We start from the raw sequence: 26,542 nt of genomic DNA, 5'->3' as shown, positions 1-26,542 counted from the left end.
AAGGGGAGGAATATCAATTCCCCCAAATGTAAAACTATTTCTGGTATAAAGAAAAATTAGGGAGACAGGCTGCTCATCCAAACTTCAAATGAGTATGGTTTTGATACTTTGTTCGGAGAATCTAGTATGGACCTCCACTTAGACTTCCGGTTCAAGGAACGTATGTCACTCTAGCCCAGAAGAGATGGTCACATGCTAAACAGAAGCTCAAGAATTCAGAGTCAAAAGTTAGTCCCAGGCATATGTCTACTGCCAAATTTAATTTAAAAAAAAATTGTACTCACCTGCCAGAATATGCTATCTATTGTGTTTCCAAGAAAACCATCACGACCTTCTGAAGACACCAGTTTGGGGCCAAGAATTGTCATGAATTCATCGAAGTCCACCTGGCCATCCCCTGGAAGAAGAAAACACCAATGTGAGTTGAAATGTTGAAATGGACCTGCTGCACCCAATGAAATAAACATCACCACGCTTTTCTTTTTCCCATGACCTCAATGGGTGAAGAGCTGGTGGCATCAGAGAAAATTGCCCCACATTCTTAAATACCACTGGGAACACAAGATACTGGCAATATCAGTACATCTAATACCACACATTTGGAGTTATTTTCCAGTATTTCCATATCTAAATGCCCAGCCAGCACTCACTCCCCACTTAAATGGCCACCCCTCACACCTGCTGTACCTTTGGGACACAAACCGCCTAGCAGTACACATGATGGACACAAACACCTCGCAGTACGTGTGACAGAAAGTACAGCTTTCCCCCGTTCTTCCTTCCTCCTGTCACACACACACTGAGACACCAAGTCCTTCACCTCTTCCATGCCTGTGCCCGCTCTACCCCTCTGGTCAATTCAATCTCCAGGCCCTTCTAGAAGACTGCGGTGGGAAAACGTCTGCAAGGATTAATGTACCTACTGATAACTACAACACTAGCGGAGTGGCTGCCTGCTCTCATGCTCTCACCTTCACTCTCTCTCCCACACAGAAGTTTGCCTCCCCAAAAGCATAGCTGATGATGTTTTATAAATGTCCACGGCGTCTTTGACATAAGGAAACCACTTCAAGATGGCATTCGAGTCCCACTTTGTCCTTCACTGTCTTTTGCTCCCCGCCTCTGAACAAAATGCCCTGCTACTGCCAAACCCCATGCCCCGTACATCCACCCAGGATGCCTTCCCCACTTGTCGACCTGATGAACACCATCTCGTTCTCTAAGATGGAACTTGAATATTGTGCTCTCTTTTCGGTTTTTCTGACCCTCCTCTCACTAGCCAGCATGGTCTCTCCCTGTACCCTCACGTGTGTCTGTCATAGAACTTATCAGCCTGTAACTCAGCCACCGGTCTGCATGCCTTTTCCACACCTGCACTGTGAGCTCTGCAAATTCGGGGACCCAGTCTGAAACTTCTTTGTACATCGCCCACAATGGCAGGCACTCAGCACGTACTTACAAAATGAATGAATGATACCCCTTGCTTGTTTTCCCTTTGCTCAACTCTGCATCTTTCATCTGACACTAGATGAAAGTTTAGTGTCGGATCTACCTTAGATCTGACACTAAAAGGTGAACTTGAGCCAACTCAGATGAAAACAGACCTTCAGGGTACTGTCCAAGCCTCCATGACTCATCAGTGCGGCATTCTGCGCCCTTAGAACTGCTCAAGAGGGCGTCTCCACCAAGAGCGCACCACATGTTGGCCCAGCTGGTGCAGACAGCCCAGGTGTCTGCACACAGGTTTGCCAAAGTGTACACACATCGATCAACTCCCAGAGGGCAACCGCCTTCAAACAGCCCTCGTTCCAAACCTACTTCAAAAAGCTGAGCAGATGTCATCATCAAGATGCCAATAATTTAGAAAACGAAGTCCAGAAACATGTTGCAGTATAGATGAAAAAAAACCTGAGGGGGTAAGGGAGGAGTGACAAATCAGTGGGAAAGGAAAGATCTAGCACCAAATGGGTTCGGCCATCACTGGGCTACTGAAGGTCACTGGTTTACCCCTCACCATTCAAAAGGAGAGAGGATCTAAAAGTTCACCCTGAAAATAAATAAATTAACGAATTAAATTCCACCTTCAAATATTAATTTATTAAATCCCATTCTCACTGGTCATCATGAGAAAGCTAATCACGCAAAAGTGAGGTACCATCCTTCCTCTCAAATTAACAAATACTTCTAGAAAGAATGCTGCTCAATGTTCATAGAGATACAGGGAAGAGATGGGCTCTCTTGTGCCTTCCCGGGACCCTCCCCAGATACCAATGGACAGTATTTAAGATGCTGTGACGTGCTGCAGTCATCCAGTCTCTGTGAAAGTGGGAAATTGGAAGGTGTAGGAAAAGGAGAAGGCCCCGTCTTCCTGGTGTTCACAGTGAGCTAGCTCCAAGGGGCTCCGAGGCTCAGACAGACACACGCTTGGTAAACACTGGCACTGACCCTCGGCTCACCCCACATCAGCCCCGCTCATCTGGAGCTAGATGGCCAGCGCTCTCAGCCTAGAATACACATTCTCTCAATCGGGTGAAAACGGATTCCTGGGGGACAGACGATCTTAGATATCACAATGGTCCGTGGCTCTCCGTCGGGCCACAGGACACAAGCAGACTACGGAACATCTGTGCTACTAACATTTCACAGCGCCAGGCAACTCGGGAGACCAACGTCTGAGCAGGCTCCCGGTGCTGAGGCAGCTCCGAAAGAGGCGGCGGCGGGCGGGGGTGCAGAAACAGTGGGCAGGACCATGCCCAAACACTGTGGGTGCCCTTCGCTAGCGCTCTGCCTGGAATGTTGCTCTGTAAAGCAGAGGGCATCATCCCGATGTCACCCATGGCGACGTCCAACAGCTCACAAGGGTGAGGCAGCTCGAGGGCCTGGATCTCGTTCTACGAGGTCCCAACGAGACCGTAACTGAAACCGACCCAGCGGGCCGCACCATGGTCACAGCCGGGACACGGGACTGACTCTGAACGGGCCACCTTCCCGGGAGGAGGAGGGAGGCCACCGCGTCTCGGAAGCCTCCCCCAGGAGCACCGCGGTCCCGAGGGTCCACAGGGAGCTGCTGCCGGAGGCACTGGGGACGGCTCACAGGTGGGCCAAGAAGCGACAGCGGACGCGCAGCAAGGAGGGCCCGTGCGGGGAGCAGCCCGCTCCCTGCTCACAGGCTCGGCCGGCGAGGACGTTCCGGGCCAGAGCGCGCAGAGCCCGATCGGGAAAGCCCGCTGCGGCCGGGGCGAGCGCGGGCGGCTCGGCCCAGGCTCGGCTGCCGGCAGGACCTGCCGCTCACGGTTTCCGAGGGCTCGGGAGCTTCCGACGGGTTTGTCAACAAAACGCGGTCCCCGAGAAAGGGACGAGGGGCCAGTGCGGAGGCGGAGGGGGAGACCGAAACCCCCTCAGGTCGCAGGAGCTCAGCTGGCTGGTCGCCAGACCGCCCCGCGCCCCGACAGCCCACCCGGAGCCCATCGAGACGAAACACCGATCGTCCTTATGCGCGATCCGCGTCCAGGCTCGACCCCAGGGGCAGGAGCTTCTCCCTTCCGCGACGGTCTCGGTGCGGGGGACCACGACGACCCGGAGCGCACATCGGGTCGCGGACAGCCGCGCTCACCCGACCGACCCGGCCCCGACGAGCCCACCCGGAGCCCGGACAGAACCAGAGCCGCGGCTCCGGGGCAGCAAAGCGACCCGCGCCGGGAGGCGGGACCGGCCACGTGCGGGAGGACGGGCCGCGGGGCAGGGGCGGCTCCCGGCCGGCGGGGCGGGGCCCAGAGTCCGACCGCGTAGACGCGGCTCCGCGGGGGCGTCGCGGCCGGGGCGGGGCGGGCCCTCGGGGGACAGCGCGGTCTCGGTCCGGGGTCCCGGGAGGACGGGGTCTGCGGGCGGCGGGGCGCGGGGACACTCACCGTCCTCCTCCGGGGAGCGCGGGAGCGGCGGGTGTGCGGACTCCGGACGGGCGGCGGGGACGGAGCCGCGGCCCCAGGCCGGGGACGGAGCCGCGGGGACCGGAGCCGGGAGGGACCGACGGCTTCTCTCCGGGGCCTGAGGAGTGGCCAAGCTCTCGGGTTCCACTGGGAGAACCTGGGCAGCCGCCATCTTTATCCTCCTGCCCCGCTCTACGGAAAGCGCTCAGGGAACAAAAGCTCCAGCGCGAACCGGAGCAGACGACTTAGCCCCGCCCCTGGCACAGCCGGTGCAATTCCGCCTCCCGCAAATATTTTTGAGAATCCCTGCAACAGGCCCCTCCCCAAGAAGATCAGCAAAAACCCCGAGCCAAGACCACGTTTACCGATCAGTGAGAATTGGGAGAATCCAGAGCTAGGGGAAAACAACACAGAATTCATGGCTTTTCCCCCCATGATTCTTTAGTCTAAGTTAAATTTTTAAAATTCTTTTTCTTACTCTATTTTTAAGAATTTCTCTTCTTTCCTATTTTAGCCTTTTTCTATTTTATCTTTTTAAAAATCTTTTTAAATTTTCATAGTTATAGTCATATTCTATCCCTTTACTGTATTTAACCTTATTTTTGTATATATGTAAGATTTTTTTTTTAATTTGGGATACAATTTCTTCTAATAGATCAAAATATACCCTAAATCTAGTACATGGTTTTGTTCTAGTCTCCAGCCTGATCACATTCCTTCTTTTTTCAATTCCTTTTTTATAATCCTTTTTCATTTTCATCTTTACAGTCATATTCCATCCCTTCATCGTATTTATCCTTATTTTTGTGTATTTATATAAGTTTTTCTTTCTTTAAAATTTTCAGAGGTAGTTTCTTCTAACAGACCACAATACCCTCCCCCCCCCAAAAAAAATTAAGTCTGTGGCTCTGTTCTATTCACCAATCCAATATTTTCTTTTCTGTTTTCCCCCCTTTCTTCTCCCCCTGGTTTCAGGTCTCTTTTGATTTGATTAGTATACATTTTTCTGGGTTGGCTGCTACCCTTTAAGTATTTTGTTCTCTCACTCATCTATTTTTATCTGGATAAAATGAAAAGGCAGAAAAAGTCATCTCAAAATAAATAAATAAATAAAAGAACAAGAGGCAGTACCAAAGCCTAGGGACCTAATCACTACGGACACTGGTAATATGTCAGAACCAGAGTTCAGAATGATGATTATCAAGGTGCTAGCTGGGGTCATAAAAAGCATGGAAGATATTAGAGAATCCCTTTCTGGAGAAATAAAAGAACTAAAATCTAACCAAGTTGAAATCAAAAAAGCTATTAGTGAGGTGCAATCAAAAATGGACGCTCTTACTGCTAAGATAGATGAGACAGAAGAGAGAATTAGTGATATAGAAGACCAAATGTGAAGAATAAAGAAGCTGAGCAAGAGAGACAAACAACTACTGGACCATGAAGGGAATTTGAGAGGTAAGTGATACCTTAAGATGAAACAATATTAGAATAACTGGGATCCCAAAAGAAGAAGAGAAAGGAGGGCAGAAGGTATATTGGAGCAAATTATAGTAGAAAATTTCCCTAATTTGGTGAACGAAACAATTATCAAAATCCAAGAGGCACAGAGAACCTCCATCAAAATCAATAGAAATAGGTCCATACCCTGTCATCTAATAGTAAAACTTACAAGTCTTAGTGACAAAGAGAAAATCCTGAAAGCAGCTGGGGGCAAGAGGTCTATAATCTACAATGGGAGAAATATTAGATTGCCAGTAAACCTATCCACAGAGACCTGGCAGACCAAAAAGGACTGGCACAATATATTCAGAGCACTAAATGAGAAAAATATGCAGCAAAGAATACTATATCCAGCCAGGATGTCACTGAAAATAGAAGGGAAAGAAATAAAAAAAGGTTCCAGGACAAACAAAAACTAAAAGAATTTGCAAACATCAAACTAACCCTACAGGAAATATTGAAAGGGGTCCTCTAAACAAAGAGAGAGCCTAGATGTAACACAGACTGGAAAGGAACAGAGACAATATACAGTAACAGTCTCCTTACAGGAAATACAATGGCACCAAATTCATATCATTCAGTAGTTACCCTGAATGCAAATGGGCTAAATGCCGCAATCATAAGACACAGGGTATCAGAATGGATTAAAAAAAAACAAGACCCATTGATATGCCATCTGCATGAAACTCATTTTAGACCCAAAGACACCTCCAGATTTAAAGTGAGGGGGTGGAAAACAGTCTACCATGCAAATGGATGTCAAAAGAAAGCTGGGGTGGCAATCCGGGGGTGGAAAACAGTCTACCATGCAAATGGACGTCAAAAGAAAGCTGGGATGGTAATCCTTGTATCAGATAAATTAGATTTTAAGCCAAAGACTATTAAGATGAGGAAGGACACTATATCATACTCAAAGGGTCTGTCCAACAAGAAGATCTAACAATTTTAAATACCTACGCCCCTAACATGGGAACAGCCGACTACATAAACCAATTAATAACAAAATCAAAGAAACATATCAACAATAATACAATAATAGCAGGGGACTTTAACACCCCCCTCACCGAAATCGATCATATAAGCAAAAGATCAACAAGGAAATAAAGGCTTTAAATGACATACTGAGCCAGATGGACATCACAGATCTATTCAGAACATTCCATCCCAAAGCAACAGAATACACATTCTTCTCTAATGCACATGGAACATTCTCCAGAATAGATCACATTCTGGGTCACAAATCAGGTCTCAACTGGCACCAAAAGATTGGGATCATTCCCTGCATATTTTCAGACCACAGTGCTCTGAAGCTAGAACTCAATCACAAGAGGAAAGTTGGAACCCAAATACATGGAGGCTAAAGAGCATCCTACTAAAGAATGAATGGGTCAACCAAGAAATTGAAGAAAATTTTTAAAAATTCATGGAAATAAATGAAAATGAAAACACAACTGTTCAAAATCTGTGAGACAAAGGTGGTCCTGAAAGGAAAGTACATAGCAGTACAAGCCTTTCTCAAGAAACAAGAAAGGTCTCAAGTACGCAACCTAATGCTATACCCAAAGGAGCTGGAGAAAGAACAATGAAGAAAGCCTAAATCCAGCAAGAGAAGAGAAATCATAAAGATCAGAGCAGAAATCAATGAAATATAAACCAAAAGAACAGTAGGACAAATCAACAATACTGAGAGCTGGTTCTTTTAAAGAATTAATCAGATTGATAAACCCCTGGCCAGACTTCTCAAAAAGAAAAGAGAAAGGACCCACATGAATAAAATCGTGAATGAAAGAGGAGCAATCACAACCAACACCAAAGAAATACAAACAATTACAAGAACATATTATGAGCAACTATATACCAGCAAATTTGACAATCTGGAAGAAATGGATGCATTCCTAGAGACCTATAAATGACCACAACTGAACCACGAAGAAATAGAAAACCTGAACAGACCCATAACTAGTAAGGACATTGACGTAGTCACCAAAAATCTCCCAAAAAACAAGAGCCCAGGGTCAGACGGCTTCCCAGGGGAATTCTACCAAACATTTAAAGGAGACCAAATACCTGTTCTCCTGAAACTGTTCCAAAAAATAAAAATGGAAGGAAAACTGCCAAACTCATTTTATGAGGCCAGCATTACCATGACCCCAAAACCAAAGACCTCATCAAAAAGGAGAATTGCAGACCAATATCCTTGATGAACACAGATGCAAAAATTCTCACCATAATACTAGCCAATAGGATCCAACAGTACATTAAAAGGCTTATTCACCACGACCAAGTGGGATTTATTCCAGGGTTGCAAGGTTGGTTCAACATCCACAAATCAATCAATGTGATATGATACATTAATGAAAGAAAGAACAAGAACCATGTGATACTCTCAATAGATGCTGAAAAAGCATCTGACAAAGTACAGCATCCTTTCCTGATCAAAACTCTTTAAACTATAGGGATAGAGGGCACATACCTCAACATCATCAAAGCCATCTATGAAAAACCCACCGCAAATATCATTCTCAATGGAGAAAAACTGAGAGCTCTCCAACTAAGGTCAGGAACAGGGCATGGCTGTCCACTATCACCACTGCTATCCAACATAGTACTAGAAGTCCTAGAATCAGCAATGAGACAACAAAAAGAAATAAAAGGCATCTGAATTGGCAAAGAAGTCAAACTCCTAACTCTTTGCAGATGATATGATACTTTATGTTGAAAATCCAAAAGCCTACACTCCAAAACTGCTAGAACTCATGCAGGAATTCAGGAAAGTGGCAGGATATAAAATCAATGCAGAGAAATCAGTTGCATTTCTATATACCATGAGGAAGATAGAAGAAAGAGAAATTAAGGAGTCCATCCCATTTACAATTGCACCTAAAACCATAAGATACCAAGGAATAAACCTAACCTAAAAGGCTAAGAATCTGTACTCAGAAAACTATAAAGTACTCATAAAGAAATTGAGGAAAACTCAAAGAAATGGAAACACATTCCATGCTCATGGATTAGAAGAACAAATACCGTGAAAATGTCTATGCTACCTAAAGCAATCTACACATTTAACACAATCATAATACCACCCATTTTTTTCAAAGAAATGGAATAAATAATCCAAATAATTTATATGGAACCAGAAAAAACCCTGAATAGCCAGAGGAATGTTGAAAAGGAAAACCAAAGATGGCAGCATCACAATTCCAGACTTCAAGCTCTATTACAAAGCTGTAATCGTCCAGACAGTACGGTACTGGCACAAAAACAGACACATGGATCAATGGAACAGAATAGAGAGCCCAGAAATGGATCCTTAACTGTATAGTCAAATAATCTTCGAAAAGGCAGGAAAGAATGGCCAATGGAAAAAAGACAGTCTCTTCAACAAATGGTGCTGGGAAAATTGGACAACCACATGCAGAAAAATGAATCTGGACCATTTCCTTACACCACACACAGCAAAAGATCAAAATGGATAAAAGACCTCACTGTGAGGCAGGAATCCATCAAAATCCTTTAGAAGACAGGCAGCAAACTCTTCGTAGAAACACACCAAAGACAAGGGAAGTAGGGGCAAAAATGAACTCCATCCAGATCAAAAGCTTTTGCACAGCAAAGGAAACAGTCAACTAAACCAAAAGACACCAACAGAATGGGAGAAGATATTTGCAAATGACATAGGAGATAAAGGGCTAGTATCCAAAATCTATAAAGAACTTACCAAACTCAACACCCAAAGAACAAATAATACACTCAAGAAATGGGCAGAAGACATGAACAGACATTTCTGCAAAGAAGACATCCAAATGGCCAACAGACCCATGAAAAACTGCTCCACATCACTTGGCATCAAGAAAATACAAATCAAAACCACAGTGAGATACCACCTTACACCAATCAGAATGGCTAAAATAATTCAGGAAACGACAGGTGTTGGCGAGTATCCAGAGAAAGGGGAACCCTCCTACACTATTGGTGGGAACACAAGCTGATGCATCCACTCTGGAAAACAGCATGGAGTTTCCTCAAAAAGCTGAAAATAGAGCTACCCTAGGACCCAGCAATCACACTACTGGGTATTTACCCTAAAGATACAAATATAGTGATCTGAAGGGGCACATGAACTCTAATGTTTATAGCAGCAATGTCCACGATCACCAAGCTATGGAAAGAGCCTAGATGTCCATCAACAGATGAATGGATAGAGAAGATGTGATACACACACACACACACACACACACACACACACACAATGGAATACTATGCAGCCATCAAGAGAAACAAAATCTTGCCATTTGCAATGACATTGATGGAACTAGACGGTATTATGCTGAGTGAAATAAGTCAATCAGAGAAAGACAATTATCATATGATCTCTCTGATATGAGGAATCTGAGCGGCAGGGCAGGGGATTGAGAGGGGAAAAATGAAACAAGATGGGATCGGGAGGGAGACAAACCATGAGAGACTCTTAATCTCAGGAAACAAACTGATGGTTGCTGGGGGGGTAAGGGGTAGGGAGAGGGTGGTGGAGTTATGGCCATTGGGGAGGTATGTGCTATGGTGACTGCTGTGAAATGTGTAAGCCTGATGATTCACAGACCTGTACCCCTGGGGCAAATAATACATTATATGTTAATTTAAAAAAATGATTCCCCTGCCTTGTTTTATCCCCCTCCTGTTATGGAGCAAAGGGAGATAGATTCCTATAGGCCCACAGTTGCAGAAATAGTCCAGGGGGGCCCCCACACCTCTCTTAGGATTTTCTCAGCTCTGGCTCCTGATATGTGGGTATGTAGAACATTTTCTACAGATATTCTATAAATACAGACTCTTCATCCTGATGAAAAGCTCAACCCCAGTCCAACCAGTAGTACAAGTTTCTATTCAGATTTAGATGAGAAAACAGATCCTAGTTTAATGGACAAAGAGAACTGGGAACACCCCATAAGCTACCTATGCTGCTCCCAAAAATGTGGCCCCCATGCCCCCCCCACACTCTATCCATCCCAGAGAAATGAGACAAATAGAATCTCAGAGAGGGGTTTTACATTAAGTCCCTGGTATGAAAACCAGCCCCAGGCAGAAGCAAGGTCTTAAAAAAGTCAGATGATGTTCGAAATACCTACCTTTGACTGAGCACTCCCACTGTGGTGGGCATTGCTTACAGAAACATCTGTACACTAGTTCACTGTAGGCTTCCAGCAGCCCATTTTCCCAATGGGAAAACTGAGGCCCAGAGAGGTTCTGTAGCTTGCAGAAACTCAACAGGGAACAGAGCTGGGATTCCACCCCAGGAATGGATTTCTATGTGTGCACTTGGACACACTGTGGGCAGACACCTGGGCCTCCTCTCGGGGAGCAGGGCCCCAGTTGGACTCTGTCTGGGACACTCTTTCCCCTGACCCCAGCATTGCCTGGCCTGGACTGTTTCGGCTGCCTAGGATATGGCGGCAAAGTGAAATCCAAATTGCTCCCTCTGGTCTAGCTGGCGGGCCTCAGGTTAACCATTAGAGGTCTTTTTTAACCATTTAAAAGAGTCATCGTCTGTAAGCAGGATTTCTTTCTTTCTTTCTTTTTTTTTTTTTTTTAAATGAGTAGTTTAGGTCCAGAACTTTTTTTTTTTTTTTTTAAGATTTTATCTATCTATCAAAGGGAGAGAGGGGGAGAGAGTGAGCACAGGCAGACAGAATGGCAGGCAGAGGCAGAGGAAGAAGCAGGCTCCCTGCTGAGCAAGGAGCCTGATGTGGGACTCAATCCCAGGACACTGGCATCATGACCTGAGCGGAAGGCAGCTGCTTAACCAACTGAGCCACCCAGGCGTCCCAAGCAGGATTTCTTTAAGACATGCAATATACCAGACTCTGAGCTCAGAGCTTCGTACTTATCTTGTCTGGTTCTGTGCCAGTGTTATGAACAGATTCTCCTCTTCCACACTTCCCCCATGAGAAAATGCAGGCAGGAAGGGGTTAAAAGTAACTAGATCGTGTCCACACAGCTAAGATACGCCAGTCAAGAGACTCAGCTTGGGACCCATGAGACTAGCCTCCGCGTTGTCCCAGCTCTCCTATGCATCAGAGATGCCGGCGTTAAGTCCCAGCATCGGCTCGCATCTGTCTGCAGACTTCGAGAGTACCATATGTCTTCCTATCTGGCCACTCAGGAAGGAATTTAGTGGGAAATTGGGTGAGATGGCCTTCAGGGGCTTTAATACAAATGACCCTTGCCTAAAAGCCATTTTTTCCCCCAAATGGCCATTCTGCCTGTGTTTTGGGGGTCTTGGTGATTCTCCTTGGATGGTCAATTCCCAGAGGACCCAGGCCTCTCACATACAGCCCTCCAGGCCTCTGAAACCCCATCCACTAAAAAGAATTACTGTAATAAACAAGGTCTGTCCAGGCCTGGCACAGTGACATCAGACTGCCATTCTGGATTCTCATGCTCCCAGGGACAAGGGTGGGCAGCTTCCCTGACCTGCCGCGTTTCACGGACCATAGCCGACTGAATGCAAAACTCTCTTGGTTAAGTTGCTTCTGGAATCTCGAGCAAGCAAACAAGTGCAGCATGGAAGGGTGCCGTTCACTTCTACCGGCCTCATCCTTCCTCCTCAAGCTTCCAAACATCACGATCCACTTAGCAGGAAGTGCAGGAAGCTAACCTGCTAGAGACTGTGTGCTGTTGCTTCCCACTACCATGTAAGTCAAAGGAGTGCACTTGAACTAGGGCAGGAAGCTGTTGCGGGGGGAGGGGGGTCAGAACTATACAACATGCATTAGGAACAACCAGCTGAAACACTCACAATGGGGTGAAATAATAAGAAAAAAATAGATAAATAAAGACCCGGGGCTTTCTGGTGGTCTCTCTCTCCACTAGGATGCTATTGGCTCTCATTGGTCGTCAAGGTAACCCCAAACCGACTGCCACTTTGCCCCTGCATTAGGCACTCTTTCCAATGCCCTCCAGCTGTCTCTGCTTGGCTGCTCAAATCAGGCAGCAGCTCCAGCCAACCCTGGCCTGTGGGTCTTTCATACATGGCACAAACACCAGCCCTTATATTCTTTAAACTCCAGCAAACACAAGCCCATCTCCAGAAGCAGATCTCTGGAAACATCTTTTGCTCAAACTGAATGAGAAACACCTCCTCCTACTCCAGGAAGGTTAATTAATGCTCGGAACCCACCATCAACTCTCTCCAATGAAATTCTTTTGCCTAATACTTCAAACCCAACCTCTTATAAGGGGTTAGGGACTGAACTGTACCACCCCCCAAAACTCGTATGTGCAGCCCTGACCCCCCAACAGGACTGTATTTGGAGACAGGGCCTTTAAGGAGATAACTAAGGTTAAATGAGGGCCTAAAGGTGGGCCCTGATCCAATGGGATGGGTATCCTTACAAGAAGAGGAAGAGGCAGCAGGAGAGCATGCACAGGGGGAAGGCCACAGGAAGACACAGCTGGAAGGCAGTTGACTGTCTACAAGCCAAGGACAGAGTTCCCGCTGGAAACCCATCCCTCCAACCACCTTGAACTCGATCATCCTAGAACTGAGAGAAATAAGCTTCTGTTCCTTAAGCCCTCTGGTCTGTGATACTTTGTTCTAGCAGCCTGAGCTAATGCATAAAGAACAGTGGGCTCTTAGGAATCTTGGCGCTTACAGTATTGTTCCTGTGTTTGGGAGCTTAAGTTGGAAACCTAAGAGTAGGTTCCTGATATCTTACATTCTACATAAGAGGGAGGAGGAGAAGGGAGCTGGAAAGGAAGAGTCTAACAGCAGAACCAAGAAAGAGGGAGAGGGGACCAAGAAATCAAGGGAGATGTTCAATAAGGGGCATGTAGTTAGTCTCCAGTGATGTGAAATGCCAGAGGGCCAGGTAGGGTGACTGGTGAGAAAGGGACATCGTATGGCTCTTTACTGAACCTGGGGTTGTGGCAGCAAAACCTGACAACAGCATCAGAAGTTTTACACAGAAGGGACTCAAGAGCAGCAAGCTGTTTGGAAGGGGTGATATATACTGGAGATCTCAAGACCTGCCCCCAAGTTCTTGTTAAGAGGACTCCCAGGACAGCATATAGTTCTACTCTTGACTATGATTTTTTTATGGCAAAAGAATATAAAAACACAATCATCAGGAAGGAAATATGCACAGGGTGAAGTCTGGAGGAGACCAGGAAGAAGCTTCCAGAATCCTCTCCCAGCAAAGTCAACACATCTGTATTAACCCCCCCAGCATTGAGTAGTGACAACATGTGTGAAATCCTGTCTACTGGGAAACCTTAGAGTGCCAGTGTTCAAGGTTTCTACTGGGGACTGCTCATGTAGGTCCTCTGTGCCTGCCATGTACTAACATTCCAGACTCCCAGAAGGAAAGCAGGTGTTGGCCATAAAATATATCATACATAGGAACAGTTTGACCACAGCGAGCCACTCTTGATCCGTTCTAGGTATGATGGAATCCCTCCCTGGATCCAATTTCCTGGATGCTATTTAAGGGTTAATTAACCTAAAAAAAAAAAGGGTTAATTAACCTTGCAAGGATAGTCCACCATGTTAGCCCCTTTGTGCACTCTTAAGTTCTTGAGCCATTGAGCCAAAGTCACAGAAATTTATCAAAATCAAAATTTCCACCTGGAGTAGGAAAAGATGCTGGGTTCTCGTGATTCAGAGTTTCTAACATAGATATTGCATCTGCTGGTGACACAGGGAGCTCTTCCTAGATCTGAGATGCTTAACTCTGTGCAGCACCATGGCCATCATTTTGACGGGACTAGCACTGTTCCTTCATTCCCTGCTTCTATTCATGGAATTTTACAGCCATCAAGCTCCTTTTCTTAAAGATCTATTTATTTGAGAGAGAGAGAGAGAGAGAGAGGCTAAACAGGGGGAAGGAGCAGAGGGAGAGGGAGAAGCAGACTCCCCACGGAGTGGGGCTCGATCCCAGGTCCCAGGTAGACGCTTAAAAAAATGAGCCGCCCCGGCACCCCTCCTAGTTCATGAATCATCCCATCCTCACCCCACTGGTAAAAGCAGAACTGAAGCCCAGACAACCCAGAGCAGCGTGCCTGCTTCCAGCAACCCAGCATCTGAAAAGCCAGTGTCCCCTGGGAGCAGAACACCAAGCACAAAGTTTTCACCAATATTAGATAATACAGGAAAATGAAAACATAGAAAGATACTTTTATTGACACTTTACATTAGAATGAAAAATATCAACTGATCACAGCAGAATAAGGAAGTCAAGGGTGTGAACTCAGAGGACCTCACCACTGTCCTCCCGGAAATGTGTGTTCAGGTGGGAAAAGAGACAAGGAATCACACGACACGTGTGTGTCTGGCATTGAAAAGGAAATTCTGCAATAGTAAAAAGAGCAATTTGATAAGATCTAGGACAGTGGTCTCCACAGTGAGAACAAAGCAAAGGATGTTCAAGAACATTTGTGGGGCCTGAAAAAATGTTACATGCTCCATTCATATCTACTTGTGTTCTTTCTTGTTAACTACCAGGTTTGTGGGGGGTGTGTGTTATTAAGTCTAAAATACAATAGTGGAATAATGCCTATACATAGTGTGATACACAAACAAGAAAGGGCAGGGTGCACACATGAGAAAGGGCAGACAAGAGAGGTCTCTGTGTACTGGGAAAGCCAAAACCTGCACATTTTCAACTTTCTACTTAATGTATTACTAATTAGTATACCCCTCTGTGTTACTTAAAGATAGAATACTAATGTATTCATTTTATGTAGGCAAACATAAATGTTATTTGGAAAATATATTAGGGGGGGCAATTGCAGAGACAACTGTACAAATAATGTACAGACCTAACTTACTCTAATAAAAGAGGGAGCTGAGTTTGAGAAGTCCTTTTTGGATCTCGGATATGGAACATAAGGAATAGCATGGAGGGCATTAGGAGAAAAAAGGAAAAATAAAGGAGGGGAGATGGAGGGGGAGATGAACCATGAGAGACTATGGATGCCGGGAAACAAACTGAGGGTTTAGAAGGGAGGGGGTGGATGGGTGAGCCCAGTGATGGTTATTAAGGAAGGCACGTATTGCATGGAGCACTGAGTATTCTACAAACAATGAATCATGGAACAGGACATCAAAAACTCATGATGTACTGTACGGTGACTAACATAACATAATAAAAAAGAGAGAGAACAAAAAATAGAGGGAAATAAGAGAGAAATGAAATGATGAAAGAGAAAATGACAGAGATGAATGACAGAAATTGGAGACTTGAATTTCATAAGAAAGAAAAGCAGGAGAATACTCAAAAGTATCATAAGAAGACATTTTCCTGAGCTGAGAGAGCTTAGACTACCTGATAGCCCACCAGTTAAGAGTTAGATGAAACTTAGTAATAGTTGCCATGCATTCTGACCAACTGCAGGCCAGGCACATTGCTAAGAGATTTGACTCACTTGTTTCTCTCAACAACACTGAAAGGTAGAGATAGGTGTCACCATTCACCTAGGCAGGAAGGAGGTCCAGATAATGTCACCCATACAAGATTGCTCCACTGACTGTAACAAAACCCAGGCTTGAAACCTGGTTGACCTTGACTCCACAACATTTGCTCTTTGCTTTAGGCCATGTGGACTTTCAAAATGATAATTTAAGCAATACAATTGCCATTACTAAGTCATCAGCTGTATACTGAATGCTGCAGCAAACAAACACTACACCGCTCAAATAGTTGTGAAACATTTATAAATACAGGAATATATGCAAGATTACAGAGAGAACATCAACTAACTCTCTACAGCTGATACTAGGAGGCCGTATTTTCCCACCCAAATTCAAAGAAACAAGGACTTAAGAGTATTTAGTATTTAATCAGAAATCCCTAAATGTCTCTGCAGCTGAAAAACACTCTTCCTGATCAAAATAGAATATAAAGCCAATGGAAAAAAGAATACAAATTCAAGATAAATTTTAAAGGAAATAACAAGAACATTACATATCTCAAACATGTAGGGATTAATCCAAGCTTTCCTCAGAGGTAAATTCAAAGCATTAAAAATAATTTCAGTATTTTAAAAGATTGTAGAAAAACAGGAAAGAAAATACTCAAAGAAAAATTTAGAAATGAAATTAGACATAAAGATAATGGGATAAGATATAGTAAAGTTGGAGTGAGGGCAGATTTAATTAATTGGAAAATACACATATACATACATATGGTAACCAGTGTATAAAAAAGAAAAGAGCAAATTTCTTGGGAAAAAAAATATAAAACACATACATTACTGGCATATCAAATCTAGAAACATTCAAATAAAGTTACAACTGAGAAAAGATATGTAGCAACAAATGTAGAAGAAATAAAAATCATGAAACACTTTGTATAAAGCTAATACATTTTAAAAAGAAACTTTATCGGGAAACTAATGCTTTTAAAAAATTTTTTGTTGTTTTTATCTGAATTTCAGTTAATTAACATACAGTGTAATATTAATTTCAGGTGTACAATACAGGGACTCAACACTTCCATACAATGTCTGATGCTTATCACAGCAAATGTGCTCCTTAACCCTCATCACCTAATTTCACCCATCCCACACCCTCCTCCCCCCTTGTAACCATACTCTCTATACTCAAGAGTCTGTTTCTTCAACAGACTCTGGCGAGGATGCGGAGAAAGGGGAACCTCCTCCTACACTATTGGTGGCAATGCAAGCTGGTGCAGCCACTCTGGAAAACAGCATGGAGGTTCCTCAAAAAGTTGAAAATAGAGCTACCCTATGACCCAGCAATCACACCACTGGGTATTTACCCTAAAGATACAAATGTAGGGATCTGAAGGGGCACATGCACCCGAATGTTTATAGCAGCAATGACCACAATAACCAAACTATGGAAAGAGCCCAGGTGTCCATCAACAGATGAGTGGATAAAGAAGATGTGGCATATATATACAATGGAATACTATGCTGAGCAAAATAAATCAATCAGAGAAAGACAATTATCATATGATTTCCTGATATGAGGAATTTGAGAGGCAGAGTGGGAGACTTGGGAGGTGGAGAAGGAAAAAAATGAAACAAGATGGGATCGGGAGGGAGACAAACCATAAGAGACTCTTAATTTCACAAAACAAACTGAGGTTTATCGGGGATTGGGGGGGTAGGGAGAGGGTGGTTGGGTTATGGACATTGGGGAGGGTATGTGCTATGGTGAGTGCTGTGAAGTGTGTAAACCTGGCGATTCACGACCTGCACCCCTGGGGCTAATAACACATTATATGTTAATAATTTAAAAAAGTCTGTTTCCTGATTTGTCTCTCTCGTTTTCCCTTTGCTCATTTGTTTTGTTTCTTTAATTCCACGAGTGAAATCATATGGTATTTGTCTTTCTCTGACTGACTTCTTTTGCTTAATATGATAACCTCCAGCTCCATCCATGTCATTGCAAATGGCAAGATTCCATTCTTTTTTTTTTTTAATTTTTTTTTTAAGGATTTTATTTATTTACTTGAGAGAGAGACAGGGAGAGAGAGCATGAACGAGGAGAAGGTCAGAGAGAGAAGCAGACTCCCCCACGGAGCTGGGAGCCCGATGCGGGACTCGATCCCAGGACTCCAGGATCATGACCTGAGCCGAAGGCAGTCGTCCAACCAACTGAGCCACCCAGGCATCCCAAGATTCCATTCTTTTTTATGGCTGAGTCGTATTCCATTGCGTGCACGCACGTGTGTGTGTTTATGTTTGTATGTGTATGTATGTATCTCCCACATCTTCCTTATCCATTCATTAGTTGAGGGACACTTGAGCTGTTCCCATAGTTTGGCTGATGTAGGTAATGCTCTATGGACGTCAGAGTGCATGTATCTCTCTGAATTAGTATTTTTGTGGGGTTTTTTTGGGTAAATATCTAGAACTTTGATTGCTGGATCACAAGGGCAATTCTAGTTTTAAATTTTTGAGGACCCTCCATGCTGTTTTCCCGAGTGGCTGCACCAGTTTCCGTTTCCATCAACAGTGGAAGAGGGTCTCCTCTTCTCCGCATCCTCGCCAGCACCTGCTGCTCTTTGCTGTGTTGACTTGAGCATTCTGACCGGGGCGACACGACATCTCACTGTAGTTTCGGTTTGCATTTCCCTGAGCATCAGTGATGTCGAGCATCTTTTTATGTGCCTGTCAGCCATCTGTGTGTCTTCTTTAGAAAAATATCTATTCGTGTTTTCTGCTCATTTTCTAATTGGATTATTCATTACTTTTGGTGTTGTGTATTTTGGGTACTAACCCCTTATCAGACATGTCATTTGCAGATATCTTCTCCCATTCTGTAGGTTGCCTTTTACTTTTGTTGACTATTTCCTATGCTGTGCAGAAGCTTTTAATTCTGAAGATGTCCCAATAGTTTACTTTTGCTTTTGTTTCCCTTCCCTCAGGAGATTATCTAGAAAGGAGTTGCTAAGGCTGATGACAAAGAAGTTACTGCCTGTGCTCTCCTCTAGGATTTTGATGGTTTCCTGTCTCACATTTAGGTTTTTATCCATTTTGAATTTATGTTTATGTATGGTGTAAGGAAGTGCTCCAGTTTCGTACTTCTGAATCTTACTGTCCAGTTTTCCCAATAGCATCTTTTTAAAGATTTTATTTATTTGAGAGAGGAAGAGAGAGAGAAGTCGTGGGGGTGGGGGAGAGACTCTCCAGTAGACTCCATGCTAGGCACAGAGTCTGATGCAGGGCTTGATCTCACAACCTCGAGATCATGAACTGAGCCAAAACCAAGGGTTAGAGGCTTAAGCAATTGAGCCACTCACGTTCCCCACTCCACACACAGACACCATTTTTTTTTTTCCAACAAGATGGTCTTTTTCCTATAGGATATTCTTTCCTGCTTTGTGTAAAATTACTTGACCATACAGTTGTGGGCTTATTTCTGGGTTTTCTATTCTGTTCTACCCATCTATGTGTCTATTTGGGGGCCAGTACCATATACTTTTGATCACTACAGTTTTGTAATATAACTTGGACTCGTGAATTGTGATGTCTCCAGCTTTGCTTTTCTTTTTTAAGGCTGCTTTGGCTACTTGGGGTCTTTTGCAGTTTGATACAGATTTTAGGATTATGTGCTCTAGCTCTGTGAAAAATGCTGGTGGTGTTTTGACAGGGACTGCATTAAATCTGTAGACGCTCTGGGTAGGACAGACATTGTAACGATACTTGTTCTAATCCATGAACATGGAATGTCTTTCCATTTCTTATGTCATCTTTAATTTCTTGCTTTATAGTTTTCACTGTACAGGTCTTTCATTTCCTTGGTTAGGTTTATTCCTAGGTACCTTATTGTTTTTGGTGCAACTGTAAATGGAACTATTTCTTTAATTTCTCTTTCTGCTGTTTCATTATTGGTGTACAGAAATGCAACAGATTTCGTGGCGCCTGTGGTTCAGTCAATTCAGCGTCTGACTTTGGATCAGGTCATGATCTCAGTGTGCAGGGATGGGCCCCATTTAGGCTCCTCGCTCAGTGGGGAGTCTGCTTGTGCTCCTCTCCCTTGCCCCTCGCTCATGCACATCTTCTCTCTCTCAAAAAAAACAAAAATCTTTTTAAAAAAAGAAATGCAACAGATTTCTGTACATTGACTTCAAAACCTGCAACTTTCCTAAATTCATTGATTAGTTCTAGCAGTTTTCTGATGGAGTCTTTTCAGTATGGAGCTAGTGTTCCTATTCAAAGGGGGTAATTCTCAGTACTGATTTAGGTAAAGATTGAAAAGAAATGGAAAAAAATTTGAGAAATTTTAAAGCAATCCTAATACCTTAAATCTTCTCAAATAGGAATAATTGCATTCATTTTTTTCATGCTCTTGAGAAATAATATTCCTCGTGTCACGTAAACTGTTCCAGGGTAAAGCAGAAGCAGCAAAGTCTGATGCCAAAATACACAAAAGGAAAACAACCGACCAACTTCCCTTATGGATATGTATAAAATTCCAGAAGCCTGAACTAGAAAATCTCATTAAAAATACACCAAAGCCCAGCTTACCGTAATAGCCAGATATAGATTATTCCAGACTTGAGTACAATTTAACATTAGGGAAATCAATCAACAGGACCAATCACATCAATAGATAAAACTTTCAAAAGTGCTGATCTCTCCAGATCTGAGTAAAATACCATTTCCATTCAGGACATTTTACACTGGGCAGAGAATAATACTTCCTTAAAAAAGTAAGAGTGAGCTACCTCAAGACAACAGCAGACACGGAAGGGATCCCCATTCAGAGAAGCAAGAGAATGCTCGCTATCATTTTTATTCTAACTGTTCTCAATACGCTGGCCGACAATACGGCGTGCAATGGAAGTAAAAAAAAAAAACCAGGACCACAGGAATGGGGAAAACAAGATGACCCCCACTTGGAGGGCAGTGTGATTGTCTAGAAAACGAAACAAAACAAAACACATAACTCTTGTTCTGGGGAGTGTGGAAACAGTGGCAAGGTACAGACATTTAGAAAATCAATAGCTTTCTTGTGTGGCAGCAATCACCATTTAGATCTTCTAGCAGAACAGAAGAGCCAAGGGACTTCCGGAGAAGCCAACTGCACGGGCTCCTAAGCCACTGGCCCCCCAACCTCCTGGCAACTCTTCTCTGCTGTGGGCACAGGCTTGGGCAGGTGGGGCGCCCAGAGGGGAGATGGAGGGAGGGTGGAGAGGGTGGAGACGGTCTGCTTGCCTCCCCTGGGAGGCCCCGGGGAAAGAGCCACACGTTCACCGCAGCAAGTTGGTGGGCGGTTCCTGACCCCACTGACTCCCTACCGAGGGAGGGGCCGGGAGCTCCCCCGGAGAGATGGGCTTCTACCTGGAGCTTCAGTGGGAGAAATGCACTTATTCTCTGCTCAGCCATAAGACCGAAATCAGGGGCCCCCCTCTACCTGTGTGCTTCCCATTGCCCAAGAGGCCCTTGGCAGAGGACGGCAGAAAACTACAGGCAAAGAAATTGCAGCTCATTTCAGGGAGATGTGATGACAAGAGGGAAGGGACCCAAAGAGCCTCTGGGGCCCTTGGCCCCCCCCCCCGGACTACAATGGGAGGAGGAAGAATTGAAGGGGAGAAAGGAAAAAGGAAGGAAGGAAATGTGAGCTCTTGGAGAGTAAAATCAGGAGACACACAGGCTCTCCGGGACTAAGAGCTCCATTTCCACAGACGCAAATTCACAGACACACTGGCCTCGGGTGGTCAGTGTGCAGTGCTGGGGAGCAGCCTGGGGCAGGGCGTGTCTAGAAGGACAGGGATCCCAGAGACAACAGAGCAGATGAGTGCCTGGGAGTCCAGGAAGGAACTCGCGTAACTGCCAAGGCACACTTAGGAGATGGGCCTTGGGATTTCACAACTTCCGTCCATAAGCAGAAAGCAGGAGAGGTGACGCCCTGTGGGCCCCTCGCTGGGCGCTGAAGCCCAGCCCTCGGCCTCCAGGCTCCTCAATTTTAATCACAGAGCCAGCCATGGTCAACGAGCAGTGATTCAGCAAATAATCAAGCAGATGACCATTACCCAAAGAGAAAAACCTCTCTAATCATACAGAAAGGACGAAATGACCAGGAATCAACTTAAAAGTGGTATTTAGGACTCATACGAAGAAACCTATACAACTTTAGTGAGATATTTAAAAAGCCTTTCTGGAGCACCTGGTGGGCTCCATCGGAAGGGCTTGCAACTCTTGATCTCAGTGTTGTGGGTTCAAGCCCTACACTGGCCTTAGAGATGGATTACATAAATGTAACAAACAAACGTTAAAAAAAAAAAGCCTTTAAAGAAAATGGCATACAATCCTATCCTTCTTGACAGAAAGATAGCTGTAAGAATGTTAATTCTTCCCAAATTAATTTAGATGTTTAAAGCAATTTCAATTCTCTGTGGAATATTTTAGGGAAGTTTCCCAATGACGCTTAAGGTCATCCAGAAGAATGAACAGGCCAAGAAAAGCTTTAAAAATAATTAAGAACGGTATGCCCTATCGAGTAAGAAAATGTATTAGAGAAAGAAAGTACTGATACAAGAATGCACAGGAGATAAAACAGGACTGTCCAGAATTAAGTCCTGGTAAATACAAACAATAAGTTGGAACAACTGAGTAGGAAAAAGGCTTCCTTGTCAAATGGTATTGGGAAAAGAAGCTTTTGCAAAGAAAACCAGTTTTGCTTCTCACTTCGTATTTTACTGAAAACACAAAAGACATACATTAGAATACGTAGGTAAAATGAGAAACTTTTCTAAGCTGAAAATCAATAAAAGAAAAGCAGAAGAGTAGGGGCACCTGGGTGGCTCAGTGGGTTAAGCCTCTGCCTTTAGCTCAGTTCATGATCTCAGGATCCTGGGATTGAGCCCCACAGCCCTGGGGAGCCTGCTTCCCCCGCCCCCCCCGCCACCCACTCCCACTGCTCTGCTTACTTGTGATCTGTCAAATAAATAAGTAAAATCTTTAAAGATTCATCTGTGTTATAAAAAAAAAAAAGAAAAGAAAAGTGGAAAAGTAAAGATGCATTGAATTGCCAACATACTCTGTGTGTTAAAGACATCAGAGACTAAATTAAATATTTAGCAATAAGCTAGGAAAATGGTACGCAGCGAATAGGGAACGGGCACTACTCTTCAAACACAGAGGAACTCATTAAGGCATAAATGCTAGAGGATGCGAACACATAATTCACAAAGGAAAAATACAAATGTTACACAGGTGGAAAATGTTCAACTTCAACAGTATGAAAATAAATGCAAATTAAAGCAATAATGAGATAGCGTTTCCCACATCCCCAGGATGCAAACACTGTATTTTTAAGTGCAAAGACGGAGTTTGCTGTGAGACTTGACTTTCACGTTGACGGGAACAGGCGTTGGCACGGACTTTCTGGATACTAATTTGGCGATACCATTGCGATAAAAGGTTTCTTTTTTAGTATCATTTTCCTTTGATTCAGTAATTCCTTTTCTGGACTCTGTCCTAAGAACTTCATCAGAAATTTGGAGAGAAAACCCTGCCCTGTGCTATTTGTCATGGCATTATTTAAAATGAGGAAAAAAATGGAAAAGAATACAGAATATAAATACGCAATTAAAAATCAACCTACCACCCAGAGATAACACTGCAGTCTTTTCTTCTAAGCAAATAAATAAAATCATTGAAGTTGTATTTTCCGGTCTTTTCAACTGGACATTCTCTGGTGGACGTTTCCCAGGTTATTAAAAATCTTTAAAACATAACTAACGCCCCAACACTGTACCGAAAACTACTGTTTTCTCATCAGTCCCCTATTCTTGGAATATCTGATGGTTTCTGTAGTAGCATGTCATACTGCTGTAATAAAGCTGTAAGTTATTTCTTTTTTTTTTTAAATGGGGTGAATGTGTATAGAAAATATAAGAAATAGTTTTTTAGGGTTCATGGCTCTGCGGGACCTGCTGAACGTGGAGGACATCCTCTGCAAACATAGACTCCAACCTTCCAAATTGTACAGAAGTCAGAGGCTGCCTGGCACCAACCCATCTTGGACACAATGTTTACAACCACCACACATACCATTTCACACGAAATTAGAACTGTATAGAAAATTGCCCTTCTGAGGCTCTATTGCCATAACACTTAGAAAGAAAAAAAATCACAACACACTGAATATCTTTATACACTCCACATCTCATCCCAACGAGTCCCTGGGTGATGCGAAGTTCAGCGGTTCTTCCTCCAGTAATTATTAGCTCGCTCGAGTGCAGAGTCGGAGTAAATACTGTGGGCGGCTGCTGCGACCCTCCGAAATCTGGCAGCACACCCATGGGCATGTCTGTGGCACTGTGTCCACTCACTGGCCAGAAGGCCGGGGGCGGGGGGGTGGTTAGGACTTTGAAAGATGACTTCTGCGCTGAGATCGCTGAAAATCACCGAATTCCCTACAGGAAACAAAATGCATTGTCCCAGGTAGATGACAGGCACTGGGCACCCTGAGAAACACTGGGACACAAGGGCCAGGGAGGTACAGGGGCTCTGCCATTCCGCATGAAACAAACAGAGATTGAAAACCAGCCGCCCCTGGCACCATCTGGCTTGAAAACCCAGCTGCCAACAGGGGCAAATAACAACCACTTTTCAGTGTTTCCATTTCATTGAAGACTCAAGGTTTTCAATGAGGACTTTGGCCTCAATGCTACACTTCCTGGATTGTGAATATCCAAATTCATTTAAATTTTTAAAATGGAGACTTTAGGAGTATATGAGGTAGCTTAAAGAAAAAAGAAAAAAAAAAGAAAAATTCTACAATATACAAGACATACAGAATTTCTTTCTTTTAGATGATCTCTTAAGAAAATCTCTATAGGGCGCCTGGGTGGCTCAGTGGGTTGGGCGACGGCCTCCAGCTCAGGTCTTGATCCTGGAATCCTGGGATGGAGTCCCACATCGGGCTCCCTGCTTGGCGGGGAGGCTGCTTCTCCCTCTGACCCTCCCCCTTTTCATGCTCTCATTCTCTCTCTCTCAAGTAAGTAGATAAGGTCTCTTACAAAAAATCTTTATCAAGGGAAATGAAGGAACCAGTTAGGAATGCCATCCAGTCTGCGGTCTGCAGGGTCTTTCTCTGTCCCTTTCTTCCCATGAACTAACCTCCCACCCTGGGTCAGGAGGGGGTACTTCCTTCGGACACTAACCCTGTCTCCTCCTTAGCAATGCCACCGCAGGGATAATGTGTTAGAGCAATGTCAAGGAAACACATACAGACTGAACCAACTATCCTGACGTGACTACGTAGGGACCTCCCTGAGGACACCGGCATTGACAGAAGCTTCTGGAAAGGAAAAATCTAGTAAAATCAGGATGCTGAGTTAAATTTAAAGGAAACAAATTGGAAATTAGTTAACTTTAAAATATTATTCTAAGAAAAAAAATTGAATTGTAATAGATTTGAGGTAAGGGTCAAGACTGTGAAGGCTGTCAATCACGGCCCCAGGTGCTCATAGGGTACCGACCATGAACACTCCTCACAGTTGCTATCCCTATTTCTGGGTGGGGGGTCCTGTGGCATTTGCTCAGTATTTTATTTTATTTTTTTAAAGATTTTATTTATTTATTTGACAGAGATCACAAGTAGGCAGAGAGAGAGGAGGAAGCAGGCTCCCCACTGAACAGAAAGCCTGATGCAGGGCTCGATCCCAGGACCCTGGGATCATGACCTGAGCCGAAGGCAGAGGCTTAACCTATTGAGCCACCCAGGTGTCCCTCGCTCGGTATTTTAGTGACACCCGATTTTCTCCGTAGCTCAGGTATAGTGACTTAATTTATGATATGACATTCAATTAACAGCTTAGGCTGAAGAAAACTTCTGTGCAATTTTTCTAGGTGTTTCTGGTTATGGGTAGAAGGAACAACATTACATCCTATGTCTTGTACCGAATGTGGCCATGAAACTACAGAGTGGAGGCAGTATTTAAGATTCTGAGAAGAAACATTAGCAGGGGAATTGGGGAAGAAGACCTGAATTTTAAGTATGACCAAAACAGCAAAGGGTTTCCTGTATTTTCCCTCTGTCGTCCCTAAGCCAGAAGCAATGTAGTGTGCAGCCTGGAGGTGGGCATTGGTGCGGACAGCAGGAGCTGCAGGAAACCCTCCAACTCTGACTTCTGGGTGGGAAAGGGGGTCTGCTGATGCTCAGAGACAGTGGGGGAAATACTCGGGCCCGATGCATAGTAACCTGTGGGCACCGAGAAGCTCTGAGGGAGAAGAGCCTTACATCTGATCAGAGGAGCCTTTGTCTCAGAAAAGGGGGAGGGGGTGATGCTTTTTTCTCCTTCTTTTCTCCTGTCATTTGGACCAAGAAGCTGGCACAGCCATGGAAACTGTAGCAGAATGGGACAAAGAGAGCCCCAGATTCCCGGCTGTAGGATTAAAAAAACAAGAACTGGAAAGGATCAGGGAGATCTGGGACAGTGAGGAGCTCGGCAAAGCTACCACATCATCTTTATGAAATCCTGGGCTCACCCACAAGCTGCTCATGCTACTGACCCCGGAGCAGCCTGTAGACTTGGAACCGGAAAACAGGACTGACGGCTACTCAGGTCCCAGGATGGCCAGTGGGTGGTACATGATCAGAACAGACCTGAACCGCAACGCAAAGCATTTGA

The 26,542-nt window shown here is 44.4% G+C and overlaps 1 protein-coding gene across 3 annotated transcripts in view; it reads right to left on the bottom strand.

Moving 5' to 3' along the window:
* The window catches only part of CALN1 (calneuron 1), a 459,316-nt gene that overhangs the window by 169,033 nt on the left and 263,741 nt on the right, over positions 1-26,542 (bottom strand). For 2 of the 3 annotated variants that reach the window (XM_004761698.2, XM_045074918.1), the window contains exon 4: positions 285-397. In XM_004761698.2, the coding sequence (XP_004761755.1) occupies positions 285-397 (113 nt within the window). Of the gene's footprint in view, positions 1-284; positions 398-3,908; positions 4,110-26,542 lie in introns of those variants that run through there. The other variant, XM_045074919.1, reaches the window with a different exon arrangement.

The sequence above is a fragment of the Mustela putorius genome, unplaced genomic scaffold (genome assembly GCF_011764305.1).
Source record: "Mustela putorius furo isolate JIRA1106 unplaced genomic scaffold, ASM1176430v1.1 tig00000139_pilon_pilon_pilon, whole genome shotgun sequence".
Taxonomy (NCBI): domain Eukaryota; kingdom Metazoa; phylum Chordata; class Mammalia; order Carnivora; family Mustelidae; genus Mustela; species Mustela putorius.
The sequence above is the reverse complement of the archived record's forward strand: the minus strand, read 5'-3'. Positions and strand labels throughout refer to the sequence as shown.